At 38.7% G+C, this 21,569-nt stretch overlaps 1 protein-coding gene across 10 annotated transcripts in view; it reads left to right on the top strand.

The window, feature by feature from the left end:
• Nucleotides 1-21,569, top strand: part of NTNG1 (netrin G1) — a 369,174-nt gene that overhangs the window by 303,319 nt on the left and 44,286 nt on the right. For 3 of the 10 annotated variants that reach the window (XM_027536349.1, XM_027536348.1, XM_027536350.1), the window contains exons 6-7: nt 6,499-6,666; nt 12,392-12,526. The exons of 3 other annotated variants lie outside the window; for them this stretch is intronic. In XM_027536349.1, the coding sequence (XP_027392150.1) occupies nt 6,499-6,666; nt 12,392-12,526 (303 nt within the window). The remainder of the gene's footprint in view (nt 1-6,498; nt 6,667-12,391; nt 12,527-21,569) is intronic. 4 more of the 10 variants (XM_027536355.1, XM_027536353.1, XM_027536352.1 and 1 more) reach the window with 2 other exon arrangements.

Genomic DNA, 21,569 nt, shown 5'->3' with positions numbered 1-21,569 from the left:
TTTTCCCCATATCCTCTCTTTTTGAGTGACTAAAATTAATTTTCACCAGCTCTGACTTTGAATAAGCTTTCCTCACTTGGCCCCAAAATTAATGGGGGCAGGAGGAGAACCGGACGACAGAGGATGAGATGGCTGGATGGCATCACCGACTCAATGGACATGAGTTTGAGTGAACTCTGGGAGTTGGTGATGGACAGGGAGGCCTGGTGTGCTGTGATTCATGGGGTCGCAAAGAGTCGGACACGACTGAGCGACTGAACTGACTGACTGACTGATGCCACGTTCAGGGTACATTATCTTACATTCTGTGATGTATCTTGTATTACAGTACGTAGGTAAAATAATAATGGAACTGGAGGAAACATGGGGAATAGTAAGAAAGAAGAGACCAAGACATTTAACCCTCCTCCCAGTCTTAATATTCTTTTTCTTTCATTCTTTCTCTCTAACCTTTTTTCTGTAACTCCTACCTACCGAGGCCTTCCCCAGCCAATTCCAGTCAGAAAGTCTTTAAACCTTAGAAGAGATTTGGTTCTCTCCTAATCTTTGACAACTTTGAACTCTCCTTCTACTGAAACACTGCTAGCTTTTATTGCTCTTAACTAGCCAGTTCTTAGGGCTTCCTGGATGGCTTAGCAGTAAAGAATCCACCTGTAATGCAGGAGTTGCAGAAAATGCAGGTTCGGTCCTTTGGTCAGAAAGAGCCCATGGAGCAGGGCATGGCAACCCACTCCAGTATTCTTGCCTGAAGAATCCCATGCACAGAGAAACCTGGGGGCAGTCCATGAGGTCACAAAGAGTCAGACATGACTGAAACAACTTATAACACATGCATCAGCCAGTTCTTAAGTAACATATCATCGTAACTGCCTTATATGATGTCATGTATGTCAGATGAAGGGTTTTGCTCCCCCGGGGGACTCTCGATTGTCACACCTTGGCAGTTGCTATTGCCTCTAGTGGGTAGAGGTCAGGAATGCTTCGGAATAGCCTACATTTAGGAAAACCAAGAATGATTTGCCCCAGATGTCAGTAGTGCTAAGGTTGAGAAACTCAGCGCCATATTCTTCAGGCCTGGGCCTCATTCTTGTTGTCCCCTGGTATAAGATGTTCTCGATCAAAATGCATTGCTATGCCACACTACGCAAATGTTTTAGCTTTAACAGTAGTCAAAACATACCTGAAAAATAAAATAGAGTCTACAGTGTGATTTGAGATTGAAAAGCTGTGTAAAACCATAGCAATTTTTTGAGAATTTCCTTTTTCCTATTGAAATTGATCTGTATAGACATATAGTCAACTCTCAGCTAAAATATTTACTAACTCAGTTACAGCTTGATATATGACTGCTGTTTTTCTGAACTCTTTAATATGTGGAATATAGCCAGACTCTTATGGTTTTTGAAATGAATTTAAGCATAACCTTCCTCTGTGTCTTCCTCTGTAAAAGAAGATGCCTCAGGATCCTCACTGATTCACTAACTCATTGATTCATTCATTCAACATATTTTGAGTACTTAGTATATGCTCAGCGATGTGTTGAATTCTGTTTACATCTGTGAACAAAATGGACACACTCTGCATGCATGTATTTACATTCAAAATATAAGGGAGAAATTTTTAACATAATTTTCAGATACTCGAAATACTCCAAAAATTTAAATAGGAGGAGGGGGCAATTAATGCGTTTGGGTCAGGGACTATTATTTCAGATAGAGTAGTCACAGAATTTTCTCTGAACAGAGACCTAAAAACAAAGTGAGGCAGCAATTCACAGGGAAGTCGAGGGGAGGAATAGGCCAGACAGAGGTGACAGCAAGTGCAAAGGCCCTGGGGAAGTGCTTGGCATGTTTGCAGAGCAACACGGAGGCATTGTACAGAGAGCGAGGAGGAGTGTGACAGTAGTGAATCCCTGGGAAGCCAGGGGCCATATCAATTGGGAATAAATGAACTGAAATTCTGCCTTTTATTCTGAATTAGCCATGAAGTCATTAGGATTATGGGCAAAGGGATGTCATGACCTAATCTAAGTTTGGAGAGAGTTACTTTGACTACCGTGTGAGGGAGACCATCACACGGATGGAAACCAGGAAAGCAGTTTGAGAACAACAGCAGTAATCCAAGTACTAAGGATGAGATGGTGAGATGTAGAATGTATTTTAAAAGAGTAGTCACGAGGATCTGCTGATTGGTTGGTCATGGGGGGAGAGGAAAGGAATGAGAAAAAGATTTATGTCAAGAACAACTCCAGGAATTTTGATCAAACCAGTTGGTGGAATGGAGTTGTCATTTATCGAAATATAGGGCTGGCTGCTTATGTAAGTAGCAGATTTGGGAAGGATAACCCATGAGCTCAGTTTTGAACATGTTAAAATTGAGATATCTATTAAATGTCTAAGTGGAGCCATTAAGGAGGCAGTTGCATATATCAGTTTGGATAAAGTCTCACCAACTAGCTGGGAAGTTGGTCTAGGCTGAAAATAACTATTTTGGAAAAGTCAGGTAGCACAGTGGTGAAGAATCTGCATGCCAATGCAGGAGAAGCTGGTTCGATCCCTGGGTCAGAAAGATCCTCTGGAGTAGGATATGACAACCCGCTCCAGTGTTCTTACCTGGAAAATACCATGAACAGAGGAGCCTGGAAAGCTACAGTCCATGGGGTCACAAAGAGTCAGACAGGACTGAGCAACTCAGCATGCACACACACACACACAGAGTATATTGATGCTTTATAAAGTTATGAGGCTGGGTAAAAACCCCTAGCTCTGGGTTAGCCTAAAGAACAAATAGGTATAAGGCTTGAGCCCTCAGACATTTGAGAAGACATAAGAAAATGCAGAAGAGGCGGAAAAGCAGTGATAGGTGGGGAAGGAAGTGAACCAACAGAGAATGGTGTCCCAGAAGCCCCCTGATTCGGAAAGGGTTGCCAGAAAGCTCTGAGGGCCCTGTTGAAGTTTATGGTCATGAAGTTAAAGTGAGACTTGTTTTGAAATAGTTGGAAAGAGGCCCAGCCACATTTAGCTGCTGGGGTATAGACATTGAGAAGTAGAGGACTGGATTTAACCAGGATCAGATTTTCCCAGGAGTCTGTAATTGAGGGTGGGAATTTGGGGATGAGGGAGATAAGACTACATAAAACGAAGTGATTATAAGGATGGGCCATGTACTCTATACTTTGTAAAAAAAAAAAAAAAAAAGGGAAAGGATGAAATGGTGGGTAAGTGAATTAGAGGACCAATGAATTATGGACTATTAATATCATCCCTTCTGGATCTTAATAAGATTGCGCAGCTCTAACTGTATCATTAATGATCATTCATGGATTCTGTGCCTGTGTGAAAAGACTAGTTCCTAAAGAATGGGAAATTAACAGAAAACTGAAAAGTAATATAGAAGTTTAATAATTACATTTGAAATGTCTTGAATTTATACAGTGCTCTGTTGTTTTTAAAACCCCTTTCAAATATCTTTTTCTCATTTTGCATTCTCAAATATACCATGGCCAGAGAAGACAGATTAATCAAAGTCTCAGAAGAACCTTAGAAGTTTTAAAGGAATAAAGTTACTATTAGCTTGTTTCTTAGATTCTAAAGATATTTAAAATATCCACGTATCTTCTGAAACAGGCTTATAATATTGAGTGTTTAGCTGTGTGCGGTTTTGTATATAAATTATTTCTATAATTTATATTATTTAAATCTCCTGTCAAAATTGATAAATCGGTTTTCAAATGAGACCCAGAAACAAATAGTTAATGTCATATAAATGTATATTGTTTATTGCATTCAAAGAATAGTAGGTAACAGTGAGTTTCTAACATGGATTGGGTCTTTATTGAACTTGAATGTCTACAGACGTGTTTTTTTTTTGTGGATAAAGCTTTGTCAGGTGAAGCCCAGCATGTAGTGTTGGCTGCTGGGCAGATCTTACCCAGAAAGGAACCATGTTATGGAACTTTTCCAGCCCTGTTCTCGCCTGTTCCCCCATGTCATGTCTTCACACACTCTATTCTTCTCACCGGAAATGCTCATTTCCTCCTTATTTTAAAAAAAAATACACCTTACCTGCCCTCATAGAAGATTCAATTTTAAGTTAGTTTTTCCTAATTTTCCTCATTAAATGAATTTCTCCTTATATCACTTTGTGTATCTGTGTGTTGTTGAGTGTGTGTGTGTGTGTGTGTGTGTGTTTTAGCACATCCTCTTGTTTTTTTCTAGTTATCTGAGCACATTTGTCTTACCTTAAACAAGCATCTTGACAACAAGAACTTAACTTCTGTGTGGTTCTGAAAAGTTCCTAGGATGAATTTATGTACAAAAAAGGTTCTCTTGAAAAAAATCTGGATTAATTGCATTAGGTGCATGGAGTACTAACCTAGGGCAGGGTGGAGTGAAGAGAAAAAACCACTTAGGGGCATCTTCTAGAGAGGGAGAGCCTGAGGCCTTGCGTGCCCACTCCTCAGGAAATCCAGGCAGCTCTGAAGAAGTCCTTGGGAAGCAATTAGATCTGAGATGTGGGTCTCCTCCCTGAAACTACTACTCTGGGCTGGCTCCAGGCCAGAAAGATTCTCCCTGTTCCAAACCCTCAACTAAGGAAAGTTGGAGAAGCCCTTCGGGTTTCTGAAAGAGTCAGAAATGCCAGCCTAAACTAGGCTGAACTCAGGGAGATATAATGTGTGGGGGTGAAATGTTTGTCTTCTAAGAGAATTTAATTTGCTGATATGTAATTTTATTATTTTTCTTGTTGCTGTTATTATTATTAATTTGGCATGACTTAGACTATTTGCAGGGTTATCTTACCCCACCTCCCATATGGCCTCCTTCCAGAACTCTCCTCTCTCTGGTTCCTACGAATCCGCACCCCCACTCTGCATCCCCAGTACACCAGCATACAGTGACAAAGCTGGCCTGCAGTAAACACATGGTCTTGCCTTCAGGAACCTCCCGTTCTTCTTGCCTTTCTCTTAAGCATCTGGGGTCTCCAAGGTGCTAACCCTATTCCTGAGTATCTCCCAGTCTTCACTGTTTCCAATGTCCTCCTCTGCTTCTATCCAAATTTGATTTCATTCTGTTGGGACCTTGCCCTCAACTCTGCTGTAATAACTGGCTGTCATATAAATGAATCCACACCATTCTGATGAGTGGCAGATGTTAATTTAAAATAAAAATCCAATCACCCTTCTTCCTTATTCATTTTGATGACACTCATTTTTACTCTGGTCATTAAATGCAGTGCTTTCAAAATTTTATTCTGGGGCAAAAGGGTAATTCAGCACTTTACATTGTACCTAACACATAGACCAGCTGAATAAATTATTTATTGCATGAATGAATGGGCTCAAATAGTGACTTTTTGGCTTCCTGGTGGGATAAAATAAAAGCCAGACATTATTGAGAGGGGTATTTTTAGACAAACAAGGTTTTGCAGTTTCATAGTTGACCTTCCTTATAATTGTCAGCTAGGCCTACCCCCATATTTTGAGAAGACAAAACAGATTTCCCACCAAGTTACTTCTCACACTTTCTTTCTATCTGATTTAATAACTACTGCACCAGTAGAGGCTTTTTTTTTTTTTCTTTTTAAAGGGTTGAATTAGATTAATAACTTGCTTTGGTTGAGATACAAGAGAGAGACAACTGAGTCACTCTCCACCCTTCCCCACAACTCCTTGTCTAATTACCACCATCACCCCTAACCCTCCAACGCTTTGGGAAGACAAAGGGAAATCTAAGGGTACAGCAGCTGCCTGACTCTTATTTTGGAGTAGACTTAGCTTAAAACTTGCAAGAAAAGGAAATCTTAAGCACACTCTCTTCATACCAATAATCTCCCTGTTTTTTATATTCTCTCTCACACATAAGCAAACATGCAGATTTGGCCTGATGAAAGGATTACAAAAAGCCATATTCTCTTCTTACCAATTGGAAGAAACAAAAATAAACAATTGTTTAATTGTCTAGACTCGTATTAAATTTGCCATGATTTCTTCTATGAAACTCTGACTGAGTTACTATCTTGACACAAATGATAGTAAGGCTCTAAACAAAGGAGTCGTGAGTGATGGCAGACTCAGACCTTAGATGCTGACAGTCTTTCCTCCTCCTTTTTTAAGACTGCAAATATGAAGAGAAAATGAAGGAAGTGATGCAAAGACAGTGAAGTTTTTAATGTGCAAAAATTAGACTTTTGCATCAATGGAAACAAGTTTTCCCAAATATTAAAAGGTGTACACCTGCAAATGCTTCTGTTCATACTGTCTGCCAAGAAGTAACACCCTCGGATCATGTTCTGAATGTCCAACCTTTCTCTCCTGCTTGAAACAGATGCTACTTCCATGCCAGTCACAACCACCTGTGGTCACCATGTGTCATGTGGAATCACATACATGTAATGCCATTCCGCCATCTTTTCTCCACTTCTCATTTTATCTGAGCATGTAGTGTGCCGATACTCTGCAACTGTATACACTCTGTATACATTTCTGTTCTTCCTTGCAAGATTGTGAATGCTTCGGCCACTCCAATCGATGCAGTTATATCGATCTGCTAAACACAGTCATTTGCGTGAGCTGTAAACACAACACTAGAGGGCAGCACTGTGAGTTATGCAGGCTGGGCTACTTCAGAAACGCTTCTGCACAGCTGGACGATGAGAATGTGTGCATAGGTCAGTTCCATTGTAATTTCAGCTGTTATTCTGTGCCTTTCAAGCGATGGGGAGCTATTTAAGGTGGAGAGGTTGGTGATTTGCACCACAACTGAGCCAGAATGAACTTTCTTAATGGAGAAAACCTCCTTGTGGTGGACTTGAAATTCACTTGTGCTGGTTGAAATCATAGTTGGGGGATGTATTTTGAATCCTTTCTTTATTGCTGCTTTAAAGATGATGAGCTGAAAAATCATGTTTAAGAGGTAGAGAATTTTCTTTTTATTTGTCTTCTTGTTTTTGCATGAAATCTTAAAACCTGGTCATTTCAACCTGATCTTAAAGTCTTAAAGTTGTACATTCTGCTTTTAAAATGTAAACTCATTATAAGATTTTTAATTATAGATATGGGAAACTAAGACACAAGCTTTTGTAAATAATTGGTAATCAACAAATATTGATTTAAAATACTGCCATTTTGGAATTGAAAGCCACTAGGAATTGGTAATGTAGAAGTTTACTTGACTTTTCCATCCATAGTAATGAAATTCCATTTATTGAATTTTCCTATAGCCCAAAAGAGAAGCAATTTTTCAAAACTGCTCAAGGCAATTAATTCTTTCAGTTTCCAAAGTTCATGAGCCCTGGAAAAACAGGGCCACAGGGTTCCGTTGAGCATTCCTTCCACCCTGTATGACCACTGATCATGTCAACACCAGAGAATCAGGTGCCTTTCCCATACAAAAAAGCTTCTACCTTTTACATTGAGGAACCTATCTTTAAGAAAGGGTGCTGATGGAAAAATAAGAAATAAGAAATGGAATTTCACTTTATGATGTACTTTGGAGAAATGCATATATTCGAAATGGTGAAGGGTAGATACGTATCTATTACCAGACAATAGGTTATATATAGGCAACCAATGTTAAAAGTAGATTTTTTTCACATAGAGAGTAGATAGAATACACAAACTGAAAAATGAAAGGTGGTCCTTTCATCAAAAAAGGCATCAAACCATTCTGCAATTCTAAGATCATTGTTTTCTGATTTGATGGTCAAGGTTGTATAGGTATTTGCCAAGTGTCACTTAAAATAGCTGGACAAGTTTTTTCAGTTAAAATGGGTCGTTTTATAATACTGTTCATGTCTATAGTATGTTCTGTTTTTCAAAGTGCTTCCTTATTATTTGTGAATTAGTGGAGAAATCCCTGGACTTAGAGGCTGGAGAGCTGGGTTCAAGTCCCAGTTTGCTATTTAATAGCTGTGTGCCTTAGGTAAGTCATGGAGAACTCCTGGTCAAATTGGTATCATATGGGATGCGCAGGAAACACATGGTAAACTGGGAACTGACTTGTGATTTTTTTTAACTTAATCCTCATTAACAAAATTGTGGTGGTAAGTATTCCACTGATAATTTCCCCTATTTTCTAGTTGAGAAAAGTAAGGCAGATTGACCCAAATCATACAGCTTAGTAAAGAGTTAGTTTCCTGACTTCAATACTTGAACTCTCTCCCAACTACCGGGACACAATTAGCAAAGCTCAACTTGTCAGACTTTTACTTATGGTATGCTTTTAGGATGAGAGCAGCAATTCTACTATAAGCTTGTGAACAGAAGTTCAATTGCCTTTATAACATTTGGGTTACAAAGATTTGAGAATATTAGTGAAAACCAAAAGGCACATAGCTGTCTGAATTTCAGATGCAGTTACATTTTGCTGAATGTCATTTGTAAAAATATATAAATGTCATACTATAAATGTGGAAACAAGTGGAAAGGTAAAATAAATAGGAACACGGGAACGCGGGAATAAAACCTAATAAGTTTTTTCAAGACACAAAACATTACAATAAGGAGTAAATGTTTTACAATAGCAATTTCATATTATTTTAAATAAATCAAATAAAAAGACCTTACAAGAAAAGATTTTATTTCATAAAATTTCTCATAGCAGGTAACTTAACAACATCCCAATATTTTTACTCAGAGTACTCTATTCTAATGATGTCTTCCCCTTTTCCTATTCTAAAGTAATCTGTGAACTACAAAATCAGCACTCTTATCAAGTTCTAAGAGGCATAGTTCTGTTGTAAATCCATATTTGATTATACACAGACAAGAAACTAGCCACTCAGCTTTTGTCTTTTAAATCATGTAAAATAGAGATGAATAGAAAGCTTAATATACATTATTCTCTTTATTTCTACTTAAAAAAAAATGAAGAGCACTTGTTTTCTCCCTTTCTAGAAAGTTTGTTAATTAAAATTATAAACCTTAGAAAGGTTTTATTTTACCGAGGTAAATATATCCCTATGCAGTATTTTATACTCTTCAAACAAGTAAAGTCATCAGTAAATACAAATATGAGTATTTTTATATACCATTAAAATTAGCTACAATATCCCCTTCACATATCCAAATTCTTTAAATTGTTGCCCTTTTCCTAAGAAGTAAAACTGTTTTAAAGACTGAACTGAAAAATTTGATTAGCTTGTATATGCTACAGTCTCTTTAGTCCCTGTAAACATTCAACAGCTTCCTTAAAGACCTATAGATTCCACTTTTCCCACTTGAGGGGCCAAGGGTAGAGCCATCAGGCTGCCAGAGCACGAGGCTGAGGCTTGGGTTTCCTCTCTGAAGGCCATCGGAAGCCTGTGGCTCCATTACCAAGATTCGCCCTATAGGGCAGCAGGAATCTAGTTGCTGTTTTCTACATTTAAGTTCCCTAAAAGGGCTTGCAGTAGGACTAAGAATTAAATTTGAGAAGATACACCACAAGTAATTGAGAGGTAATTTTAATACCACTTTGTATAGAAAGCACTAATGAAAATGAATGGATGTTTACCGAATTCACTTTCGCAGAATTAGGCACTAATCTCTGCAAATTTGAACTTCATCGAAGCCACCTTAATAGTTAAGGGGGAAAAAGGCATTTGCCATTTCTTTGACAATTGGCAATGAAATCCACCACCCTGGTTTTGAGGGAACAGCACCTATCTTTGACAAAATAACGACTGTGTTGAAATAGATGTCTTAAACTATTTGCATCATTTTATATTATGGTAAATATAAAGTGCAGGCTATTCCATGTTGTCACAGTAATCGCTGCTTTGTGATTCTTGGCAGATTTACCCATTTTCATACAAATTCCATGCCAGCCATGTTTCCAAAGATGCATGTGTGATGCAGCAGTTCCATGAAAATGGCATCCTTGCATGCTTCTGTTTCATATAAACTCGAGTATTTAAGCAGGAAGCTGGATAGGTGGCTTCTGACCTTGGGTAATCACTGCTAATAATCCCTGATAACAAGCTTGACATCAGAGTGAAATGCAGGGCTCAGCATTTGCTACTAAACACATCTTCAGTTATGATGTATTATTGTTTTCATTCCCCTGGAAACCCAAGATCAGGTAGTCAGAGCACATTCTATAAAACAAAACAAACCCAAGACACTTCTAATACCTATAAATCAATTGTAGTACAACTTTTTAATCAGACTTCTAAAGCATTTCATGTTTTTTAGTTTAGTAGTCCTACATATCCTTCCTAGTTGCAAGGAATAAAATATAATTGCCCAAGGCTATCCTCATCACTGCAACACTTACCATTGACTTGAGTTCCAGAAATGGTATTTTTAAACTAAATTACTTTTTGTGGTGGATTCATTTTGATATTTGGCAAAACTAATACAATTATGTAAAGTTTAAAAAAAAAAAAAAAAAAACTAAATTACTTTGTATGTAATGTAGAGTAGACCCCACCTCTCTTTGTCACTAATTTTCATGACCGAGTGCATTACACCTACCACCTTTCATATGGCAACCACTGAGGTGTGCTGTGGTTCAGATGCTCCACATTTGTTTTAATTTTACATTTTTTACATCTCAAACCTTATATTAATCAGTTGTTACAGGCTAACATACTGGCATAGTATGTGAATTCACATTGACCAGATGTGACTCTACTCCCTGTCTTACAAAATGCTGGTGGTCCATTGTCAACTTACATACTTTAAATAGTAAGAAACATAGTAGTTTTGCTATAGCTATGTGTGTGTGTATATATATATGTATGTTTTATATATAGATTTTATATATATATATAAACATTTTAAAAGTCACAACAAAATTTCTATCTAAAAATTTTTTAAACAACTGTCATACATACATGGGCTTCCCTTGTAGCTCAGTCGGTAAAGAATTTGCCTGCAATTCAGAAGACTTGGGTTTGATTCCTGGATCGGGAGGATTCCCTGAAGAAGGAAATGGCAGCCCACTCCAGTATTCTAGTCTGGAGAATCCCATGGACAGAGGAGCCTGGCAGGCTACCGTCCATGGGGTTGCAAGCATCAGACACCACTTAGCAACTAAACCACCACCACCACACATTAAAATAGAAAACACCAATTTAAAATAAAACTCCAATTAATAAATCAAGCCAGACAAGGAGAGAGCAATTTAGACTTTATTTAGTTTTAGTTTTACCTATGTATGTCAGCCTCACAAATGTTTATATCTTAAGAGTGCTGAACTTCAAAATTCCCTTAACATGAACTAAATAATGATTCCAAGGTACTCCACAGTCTTTGAAGAAATTATCTGGTTAGTTCCTATGACAGAACCACACCTCTAGACCTATCTATATAACAGTAAACCCTTAATCTCCATTTCCAATTTAAGACACTAAACTTAAAGATACTAAACTAAAATTCTCAGGGTTTCTTGTAGTTGGCTGCTTGGTTAGTTGCTTGATGTGATTTTATTTGATTTTTAACATGAAAATCTCTTAGTGATACCATTTTAAAATAAGAGAAATCAAGACACAGAGGGGCATAATAACTTGCCCAGTATTATACAGTGGGATTACAAAGAAAGAAACTTCAGCTTACACATTCCAAAAGCTTCAAACTAACTGCTGTTAGCTTTCTTAGCTAATGGAAGCCTAAGGAATTCTCATTTTTAATTCACCCTTTAAGCAAAGCAGAGCTTCAGAAGTAAAAATATCCTGCATAATACTATGTGGGGAATCCAGAAATTATTCTATTTACTTTTTATTACACAAAGTTATATTTTTCTGTCCACAGACATTATAATGATATGAGTCTCAAAGTGTGCATACGTTGAAATTTATTTAGGATTACAAAATTCATTTTTCTTCCATGATTGTTAATCTAAGTTACATAAAACTATACTAACATGCCTAGCAGATACAATATCTAAAGGCTGATTGCAACACAGTATGAATATATATATAATGCACCATCCCAAATCATAAAGTAAAACTGCCTTTGAATGAACAAAGTGCATTCATATTGCACTTTTACAATGTTCAGCAGTTCTCAAATATTGAGTGTAACAGATAGGCTCGTTTGAATAATTTAAAACAGATTTTACACTGATGGCATATTGATTTATCCTTGATACACAAACTTCTCATGGCATTCATTAAACCATCTAAAAATGCCCTAACAAACGGAACCTCCATTATAATCTGTTAGCAGGGAAGAGCATGATGTCTTATTTCCTTAGAAGTTTTCAACTGATTTCCTCCCATAACATAAAAATGCTATCATGGAAGGCTGAGCAAATAAATAAATGGATCTGAAATAGCCATATTTGCCAAAGCATTTCATTAGTGGACATCTTTCTGTAAGTGATCCATTTAAGTAAGTGACGCTCCTGTATTGATAACTTATAAGCCATGTGGACTTGTCTCCAGCCTGTGTGTTGTCTTGTTTCTACAGAGTGTTATTGTAACCCTTTGGGCTCAGTCCATGATCGTTGTAATGGCTCAGGATTTTGTGAGTGTAAGACTGGAACAACAGGGCCTAAGTGTGATGAGTGCCTGCCGGGAAATTCCTGGCACTACGGCTGTCAACGTAAGTAACTCTGGGAGCTGCCCTCTGCCTGCTGCAGCATGGCTGATTCTGCTTGTCGAGGCTGGTGCGTGCAGCTTCTCAGAGCAGAAAAAGACCCAAACCGCTGACAAGCTTTAAAAACTACTTAATGCCCCAGCCTACATATAGGAGAGAGAGAGCAATCCATCAGCTGTCCAGCCGGCTCCTTTGAAGCCCATCTTCGTTTCTTCTGATGGTTGGAGCAACTTATATTGAAATATTGTATGCAGATCCATGTACCTGGCCAGACCATAAATTAAGTGGCACAATAGGGACCCAGCTTAGAAATCCTTACCGCAGAATGAAGGGTGATGTGTATGTGGTTAATATATTTCTTGAACTACCCTGGAGCTCCAGAGTTCATAAATTAAATGGTATCTACATAACTTATTATCACCCTTGTATCATACCCATCACTGCCTCTGAACCAAAAACCTAAAGGTAATAAATCTAAGGGACATTTAAATGCCAGGATAAAATAAATGATGAAAATCAATGTTGATTTTAAGCCTCTGAGGTTAGGCACCATGCAGTGAGCTTTACACAGATGCCATTTGGTTCAACTTCATTTTTCTGAGGATTATCAGACCTTCTTAAAAGCTTGTCAAGGCAGGTGGCATGTCGGTGTATTCTGGGAACAGAAATTTAAAAATCTGAGCAGAAGCTTCCTTCTGTCATTCACAACCTTTTCTGCTTTTTAATTCTGTGCTAGCTTTCCATTCTATCTGTACACAGTCAGCTTACTAATATTAAAGAGCCACCAGACAGAGCCTCTGGAGAGTGCAGCCCGATAGAAAATCATGTAAGCATGTAACTTGAAATATTTTGTTATCCACATTTAAAAAGTAAAAATAAATAGAGGTGGATTTTAACAAATTATTTTATCAAAAAAAACCCTGAAATATTATCATTTCAACATAGAACTAATGTTACATTATTAAGGATATATTTCACTTTTTCAGAGCTTTTGAAATCAGATGTTTACTGCTTACAGAATACCTCAATTAGAACTAGCCATATTGCAAGGCTTAATAGACACATATGTCTACCATATTGGACAGCACAGCTCTAGAGAGTTTTTGCTTAGTTTTCACTTGAAAAAAAAAAAAAAAATGTCAGCATGCAGGAACTATCTAAAGCCAGTTTCTACCGGGGTGAACAGAATATTTTACCTGCTACTTGTGAAATGTATAGTTATCTGGAGGCTACAGTTCTGCATATTATAAAGCCAAAGTGAAATTTGTTACCATACTAATGCCATGGGCATCAGTAAATTGTGGTGATAACTGAGAAATTGGGCTTTGAGCAGGTCAAGGTTAGGAAGGGATCTAGAAGCTGGAGAGTGAGCATCTCTCACCATACTGGAGAGTCATTAAAAGAGTCAAATAGTGTCAGAAGTCAGGCAGCACTTCTGTACATAAGCTCTGGATACGGTCATTGTTTGAAAGTTATACACACTGTAGGTTCCCAGGAAGCATTTTAAGGATCTGAATGAGTGTGGGAAGCCCAAAACAACGTGAGGATCCAGGACTGAGGAGATAGTTGTCATCTAGATATAGAGGCCCACAGAAGGCCAGCAGTCAGGAGGAGAGAAAGACAGACAGAGGAGGGACCAGCATGAAGACTCAAAGCGTAGGGAATGAGAGACTTTATAATGAAGACGCGCCTTTCCAAAGGGAAAGTCTCATGTTAGCTACCTGCTGCAGCAGGACCTAATGAATGAGTTCCTGAAGTGTAATCAGCGAAAGATATTGTAGAGAAAGTAAACAAATCCAGCCTTAGAAGAAACGTATGCCCCAAAAAGGCCTAACTTGATTTTTCTGTGTTAATTTCTGGAGTATTATAAAAAGATATAATGTCATCAGATTTCTTCTTCTGGAATTAGAAGGCTGGATTTAGGCATGGATGTACCACGTAAGTGCTATATAATGTACAAAATGCTCTGTGCCTCAACTCCTAGTTCTAGTTAAGTAGATCAGTGAGATTACAGGAGTAAATACTTTACCCTCATGAGTATTTCTTGAATAACTACTATAAATTAGGTATTGAACTAGCAGTAGAGGCTAAAGGATAAAGAGAGATAGCTGTTCTGGGCATGTGGATGTGAAGTTCATAATCTGGAGTGAGAAGCTGACATGCACCCAACAGTTAGAAGGTAATCAGACCAAGTGCTATGTGCATGCCTTTAGGGAAGCCCAGATGGGATGTAAGGCATCCTAGAGAGGAAGACATTTTGAGTCTTTAGTATTAGTAAAAGCTTTCCTGGATGGAACTTCTTGGGCAAAAAGAGTACATGAGCTAACATGCTGTGCTTCAGAAATATCAAAAGGTATTGATATGATTAGAGGGTAAGGAGTATGCATGTTGTGTGTGTGTTGTTTGTGGTGGGATGGGGGTAAAATGTTGAAAAAACAACCATAGACCAGATCAGGTAGTGTCTTGAACGCCAACCTAAGAAGTTTTATCTCATCAGGGAAGAGAAGTGAGGACCTTCCTGCAGGGGTGATATGGGATCCACCATACAGTTTCAAGCAGAGGAGAGGATACAATTCTGCTTTAGAAAGATTATTCTGACTGCTCTGTAAAGGACGGACTGGGACAGGGTGAGACAGGATTTACTATATAAATTTACAGACTTCAGATACACCTTTGAGCACACAATAATTTTATCTCAGTCTGAAATCTTTCCTTCCCTCAACCCAGCTACACAGGGCTGATATTCTATGTTAAAATATAGAAATCCTTTTGCCAGTTGGTCAATGACTATTGCATTGAGACCCCTAAGTGCTCCCCTGGAATCTCTTAGATATCCTCAAAATCTAACAGGATAATACTTGTCAAAGTGGTTTGCCTTCAGCACCTGCTCCAATACTAGAGCAGGTATCCATACTAATTAGTTAGTGCTTGTAGGCCGATAAGTATTTTTCATATCACTGCTATGTCTGCACATACATGAATGCATTCAGAAATGCCCCTCAGGTCAATCTGTTTTGCTCTCTTCCCTTCCCAGCCGCCTCTCACATCTCATGTGCACGCACACATGCTTCTGTTTGCCCTAAGTTGGACCACCCTTGGGTTGGCCACACTGTTAGTGGCAGTGAGAGTGACCTGCAATGAGAAACCAAGGAAGGAAAAACGTAGTGTTCAAGTAGGGCTGATGGTGGCCTTGGCAGCAATGAGCAGGGATTAGCTGCACATTTAGGGAGTCAGGACCAGGGAGGAGCTGTCGTAAGGATCAGGACAGAGTCCAAGGCATCCAGACACAGGGTTCCAGTCTCCCAGAGGACTGACAAGAGGAGCAGTGTGGAACTGCAGTCCCACAGGACTTGTACTTGGGAAAATACAAGTACAAGAAAATAAAGAGATTCAGTTCCTCACACCGTTGCTTACATCCTATGAATAGAACCAAATGAGCACACACTTCAGCTCTGGAGTCATACAGACCCAAGTCTGAATTCCATCTCCATGCCTTACTACCCACAGGACTTAGCAGAAAGTACTTGGACTCCCTAAACTTAATTTTTCATGTAAAAATTGTGATAAAACTAGAACCTAACACATATGGAAAATAATGAATGTGGAGCTCATGGTACATAGTAAGATCTCAGTTATTATTAGTTTCCAGGTACAAGTTGATGTGTCAAGAACATGTTTGTTTTTTTTAAGAACCCATGTTTAACGCTAATTGTAGAGTGATAGTGCAGAAAGTGTGATAAGAATGGCCACTACTGAGTATCAAACTGTTGACCTAGGGGATTCTAAAAATCCCTTGCTCAGACCCAAGACTAATTCAAGTGATTGAAACAAAGGTGACCCCTAAAGTAATTGCATGTCTTCACCTGGGGACATGAAGAGCTTTAGGCTCCTCAGTGACCTTTCTGCCTGAGGGGCCACTGGTTGTAGGCGCCATAAATGTAAACTGGTCTCTCTGCCAAAAGGGGAAACACTTGAAACCCTCCAGAATGAATGGACGTCAGGCAGCATGGAGCACGTGGTTCAGGAAAGAGTGCAGAAATATAAAGACGTCAAGGAGGACGGGCAGAATCGAACTTAGTCTTACGGTTGCTCCACAGAAGAATAAGATTGAGGAGAGATTCTTTTTTTATGCACCTCTTTGAAATCCACCAGAGAATAAAGATGAACCTTCTAAAGAAAAAGTAACATTTCATGTTTCACATAAAATGTGGTTGGTTAACATGTGTTAGAAAATAACGAAACACTTGTTAAGGGTGCCAGGAAGACTAGACATAAGGAAGGTGGTTTTTTTGTTGTTGTTTGGAAGATGAAATGGAAATTCCTACACACAGAACCAGTGGGGCTGATGAAGAGATGTATTGTCTTCCTGAAGAAAGTATAAGCTACATTGGAATATCAGATAATATTAAAGCCACCAATTTCCCCACGTTGTTACCTAATTTGTATGGATACTAATGGTGCTTTCAGGAGAACTTACAGTGTGAATATTTGGATTAAAGTTAAAATATTTTGTGACATAGCTAAATGTTAAGATTTTGGAAGATATAGGAAATCAAGAACGAAGCATACACAGCAAGGGGAAGGCTGAGAGTCAGTTGCTGGGTCATGGCCTAGAGTATCAAGATATGTGTTCTTGGAAGGGATCAGTACATCTATTACCAAGAACAAAAAAACATGTGTTTAGTAGGAAGCTCAATGGTCTGATCAAGAAGAGTTTCTAATTAAATTTGATCGGAATATAGTAAAAATGGTCTTGTAAAACTGTAAAACCAGAAATTGCGGCAAACCACAAAATTTTTAAAAGGGCAACAATTATTCTTAGGAGAAAAATGAAAGTTGGGGAATGGAATTCCTTTGCTTAGGTGTATGCCTTCCGGAGAATGCATAATAAGTCTGTTTGTTTTTACTGCTGCTTAGAAAATTATCACCAATTACCACATATTTAGTAGCTCAGAACAACACAAATTTATCATCTTACAGGTCTGTATTTAGAAGCCAAACAACGGTCTCCCTGGGCTAAGATCAAGGTGTTGGCAGGGCTGTATTCCAGTCAGGCTGTAAGGGGAAAGTCTGCTTCCTTGCCTTTCTGTCTTCTGGATGCCACCTGCACTCTGTTCCTCGTGGCCCTGTTCTTCACCCTTCAAAGCCATAAACTTCCCATTTCTCTGTGCCTTTTCTTCTGTCACTATATCTTTCTCTAACCGCAGCCTGGACACAGTCTCTACTTTTAAGGACCCATGTGATTAGAATGGAAACACACAGATAATCTAGGATAATCTTCCCATCTGAAATCCCTTAATTTAATCGCATCCCTTTTGTCATGTAAGGGAACAGGTTCCGGGAATTCAGATATAGACATCTTTGGGGAGATATTTTTCTCTGCCTACCACAATTATCATCAAGAATGCCAGCTTTTAATGACAGCGATGAATATGCAGGTGTCATGGAGTTGGAATGTAATTCCTATTTGGAATAAAGATATTCAAAGGTAAAACTTTGAAGGAAATACATAATATGGTTAGAAAAGAGTGATGTATGTCAAGAAGATATAGCCTTGCACTGTGAATTAGAGACTGAAATATTTTTCAGTGAAGATCAAAGATCTTATAGAAAAAGTATTGTGAGTGTTTCATAGACTGTACAACCATTTAGAGGATATAGATATTGTCCAAAGCCAAATTAGGAAATCTAAATGCTTTGTAGTATTCCAAATAGGGGTATTCACATATCAAAAATGTGTGTGCTGGCCATTCAGTTGTGTCCGACTCTTTGCGACCCCATGGCCTGTAACCTGCCAGGCTCCTCTGTCCATGGAATTCTCCAGGCAAGAATACTGAAGTAGGTAGCTGTTCCCTTCTCCAGGGGATCTTTCTGATCCAGGGATCAAACCCGGGTTTCCTACATTGCACAGGCAGATTTTTTACCATCTGAACCACCAGGGAAGCCCTCACATATCAAGATATCTGCTAAAAGATGTGTCCTGCTAATTGTTGACTGCATTGATGAGAATTTCTTTACCCAAAAGAGTGGAAGAAGCAGTCAGGAAGCTATTTATACCACTTATTGATAGTAGGGAGATGACAATGTCACATAAGAGAGCAATGCTATTAAAGGCCTTTGAGAGATATTGTCCTGAACTTTAAGAAAAATACAAAATGTTGTTGGGGGGAAAAATAAAATCTTAGACCCTCTTTAAAACACAAACACACATGTTAATTTTTTAAATAAAATCATGCATTGTTTCCAATAGACTACCTAGAGAAAAATGGGAGACTTCTATACTAACCATCGTGACTGTATAAGGATTTCTTATGAAGTTTTGGTGAACATTTATTAAGTCCTGACTATATGCTAGATACTGTGCTGCAAATTGAGGCTATAAAAACAAACTGCAAAAATGTAGAATGGTGTAGAACTGTGTTAACAAGTTGTTCAAGTGGCAAAGATGTTCAATTTCAGATAACATTTTGTCGTGAGTGGCAAAGACACTAACATAATTTTAGACTGAACAAGGACCAAAATGGTTATAGTTCCCCTGAAACATTCACTGGACAGCCCATAGCAAGAGTCCAGTCACTGGGAAAAAAAAACAAAACAAAACATTTGAACAAAGCAGTGATATAGGAGAGTTTTGTCTTTGATGAAGGATTTCTTCATTTGAAAGAGTTTAAACAGTTTGGTAAGCATGTGGCTTAACATCTTATAGATGTCAACTAGTGTTTGGAGGGCTGTTATGTAACAGGTAGACTTGTTGGTTCAGGAAGATAGAATAAGGACCAGTGGGTAGAAAGAGAAAGATGTTTCAGCTTAGCATTTTCCAAAAATTATTCTCTCCAGCTGTCTGAGAATATGCAGGATGATGCCTTGGGTTATGATAAATCCCCAGACTCTGGAAAAGCTCACACAGAAGCTGAATGAGCTCCTATGAATGATGCTTGTTGGAGAGTTTCTGCTTAAAAGAGAATTCAAGTGAAAAGACCTCTAGGGCCTCTCCAAGCTTCCAGCTCTGACTTTCAGACCAAGTTTGCGGGGGCAGAAAGGAAGTAGAATGAGAGACACAGCTAGTTTGTGTTAAGAACCGCAGTTTGGCCTCTCAGCTTCCCTCTATAATCTCTCTACCAACAGACAGACTCTTATACTCTCACTAGTCATGTTCTCAGTCCTCAGTTCTGATTTCTATGAATCAGATTTAAGGCTTACATAACTTCTGTTTCCTGGAGATTAATAGGTTCCCATCATAGCTTTTCTGCTACCATTGTTCAAGGGGATTTATTTTTCTTTCTTATTTTTTTTCCTATGAGATTAATTTCTACAATCCTGACAACTTGTGATCATTAAAATGATGCTTCCAGTTGCTTCTCTGATATGAAGATTTTACTTCCTTGGGCAAATGCCTTGAACCTAACTTGTAATTTTTCAGTTGCTGTGGTTGCAGTCTCTTGCTAGTTGCTGTGTTCCATTGAAATGTCCAGTTCACATTTCATCAGCTGACCTCACATGTTGAATCCATTGACAGGTGGCATATCACTTAAAGAGGAATGTCTGTGATGCTTCAGAGTATTTTCAGTCCTAGACACATGACTTCACTCATTGGGCTCTTATATGTCTACTGCTAAAAATGAATGGCATCACTGAATCCAAGTTTTTAATTTCCTTGCTATCAATTTGAACGCTAGTCTCATTTCCCTGGCTGAGTACCACATACATAACAGTGATGAAAAATAAATACTTGGAAGGGCACTTGATGTTACTGTTTTCAACTCCTAAGGGTGGGAAAGAAGTGCTTGTTAAATAGAACCAGTAGGAGCCTCCCGGAGATAATTTAAAAAGGAAAATATTAGAAAGAAGATAGAAGGTGGCAATTTGTAGGCATTACAAATATGCTGGGTTGTCCTCCTGAGGGGAGATGGTTCATTTTGTTAACTAGAAGAGTAAACCCAGGGTTGCTTGCAGTTGTGAAATTTCTCCTGATTCAGCAGAACGGCACCACACCACTCAGTCATGCTAATGCCCATCACTTTCCAGTGACAATTCTGTTTTCCATTCATTCCTAATATAACTTTAATTTGGGATTGGTAGGAAAAGCCCACCGACCTCTAATACATCAGGGGCCCAATGCCACCATGAGCAGAAAAGTCAGGGTTTACGCCTGTGCGGTGGAAAGTGCTTTAATGCTTCACACCACTAATGGCTCATTTGGAACAACCACAGAAGCAATGGCTGATGAGGCAGGCTGAAAGAAGTGAGTTGTTCAGAATGCCCTTCACAGTAGGATCATATCCGAATACATTCAAATCCCAGTGCTCTTGAATTGCTGAAGCTTGGCATAGGACAAAAACAAATAGTAGACATACTAAAAGCAATTCCAGGCTCCCTCCTGACATTCTGAGGTTTGCCTACTACTCTGCTAACCTGTGATCAGCTGAGAGAGGGCCCCAGTTCTGACCTGGCTAAGCAACTTTGCATATTTACTTCGCGGTCCATGCTAATTTTTACTCCTTTATTTGAAGAGAATATTAACAATGACAAGTATGCACAGATTTTACCATTTCACACTGTAGAACCATCCAAGTTTAATAGTGAATGTTATCTGAAATGCCAAAGCTTATGAAGAAATTCAGGTAAAGTATCGATGAGTAGCCCAGAATCAAAGCAGCAGCCTGGACGTTTCTGACAATGAGATGATCAGAAGGCCAAGCAGAAACACAATGCATGAAGTTCTCTCCTTACTTTAGACAGTGCACAAGTGGAGTTTCACCATGAGCCATTCTTTACACCCTAGTGAATGTGTTCTAAAATTACATGTATAAAGAAAATGTCTAAGTGTGAAAATCAGCTCAGTTGAAAAAGTGCCAACCTGTTTGAAACTTATAGGGGAATTGTGTTCATTTAAATGAAGGGCCAGTCCTCAGCCACTGTAAGAACAGAATTCCGAGGTATAGGAGCCACAGATAAACCAGGATGGGGGGTGCCTGATAACTAAAGTCTAGGAGTCAGCACAGTGACTTGATCTGGGTATCACTGTCTCCACCTCTTAAAGCACTGTTTG

Source organism: Bos indicus x Bos taurus, chromosome 3, assembly GCF_003369695.1.
Source record: "Bos indicus x Bos taurus breed Angus x Brahman F1 hybrid chromosome 3, Bos_hybrid_MaternalHap_v2.0, whole genome shotgun sequence".
Classification (NCBI taxonomy): Eukaryota; Metazoa; Chordata; class Mammalia; order Artiodactyla; family Bovidae; genus Bos; species Bos indicus x Bos taurus.
Note: the sequence above shows the minus strand (reverse complement) of the source record. Positions and strands in the feature narration are given on the sequence as shown.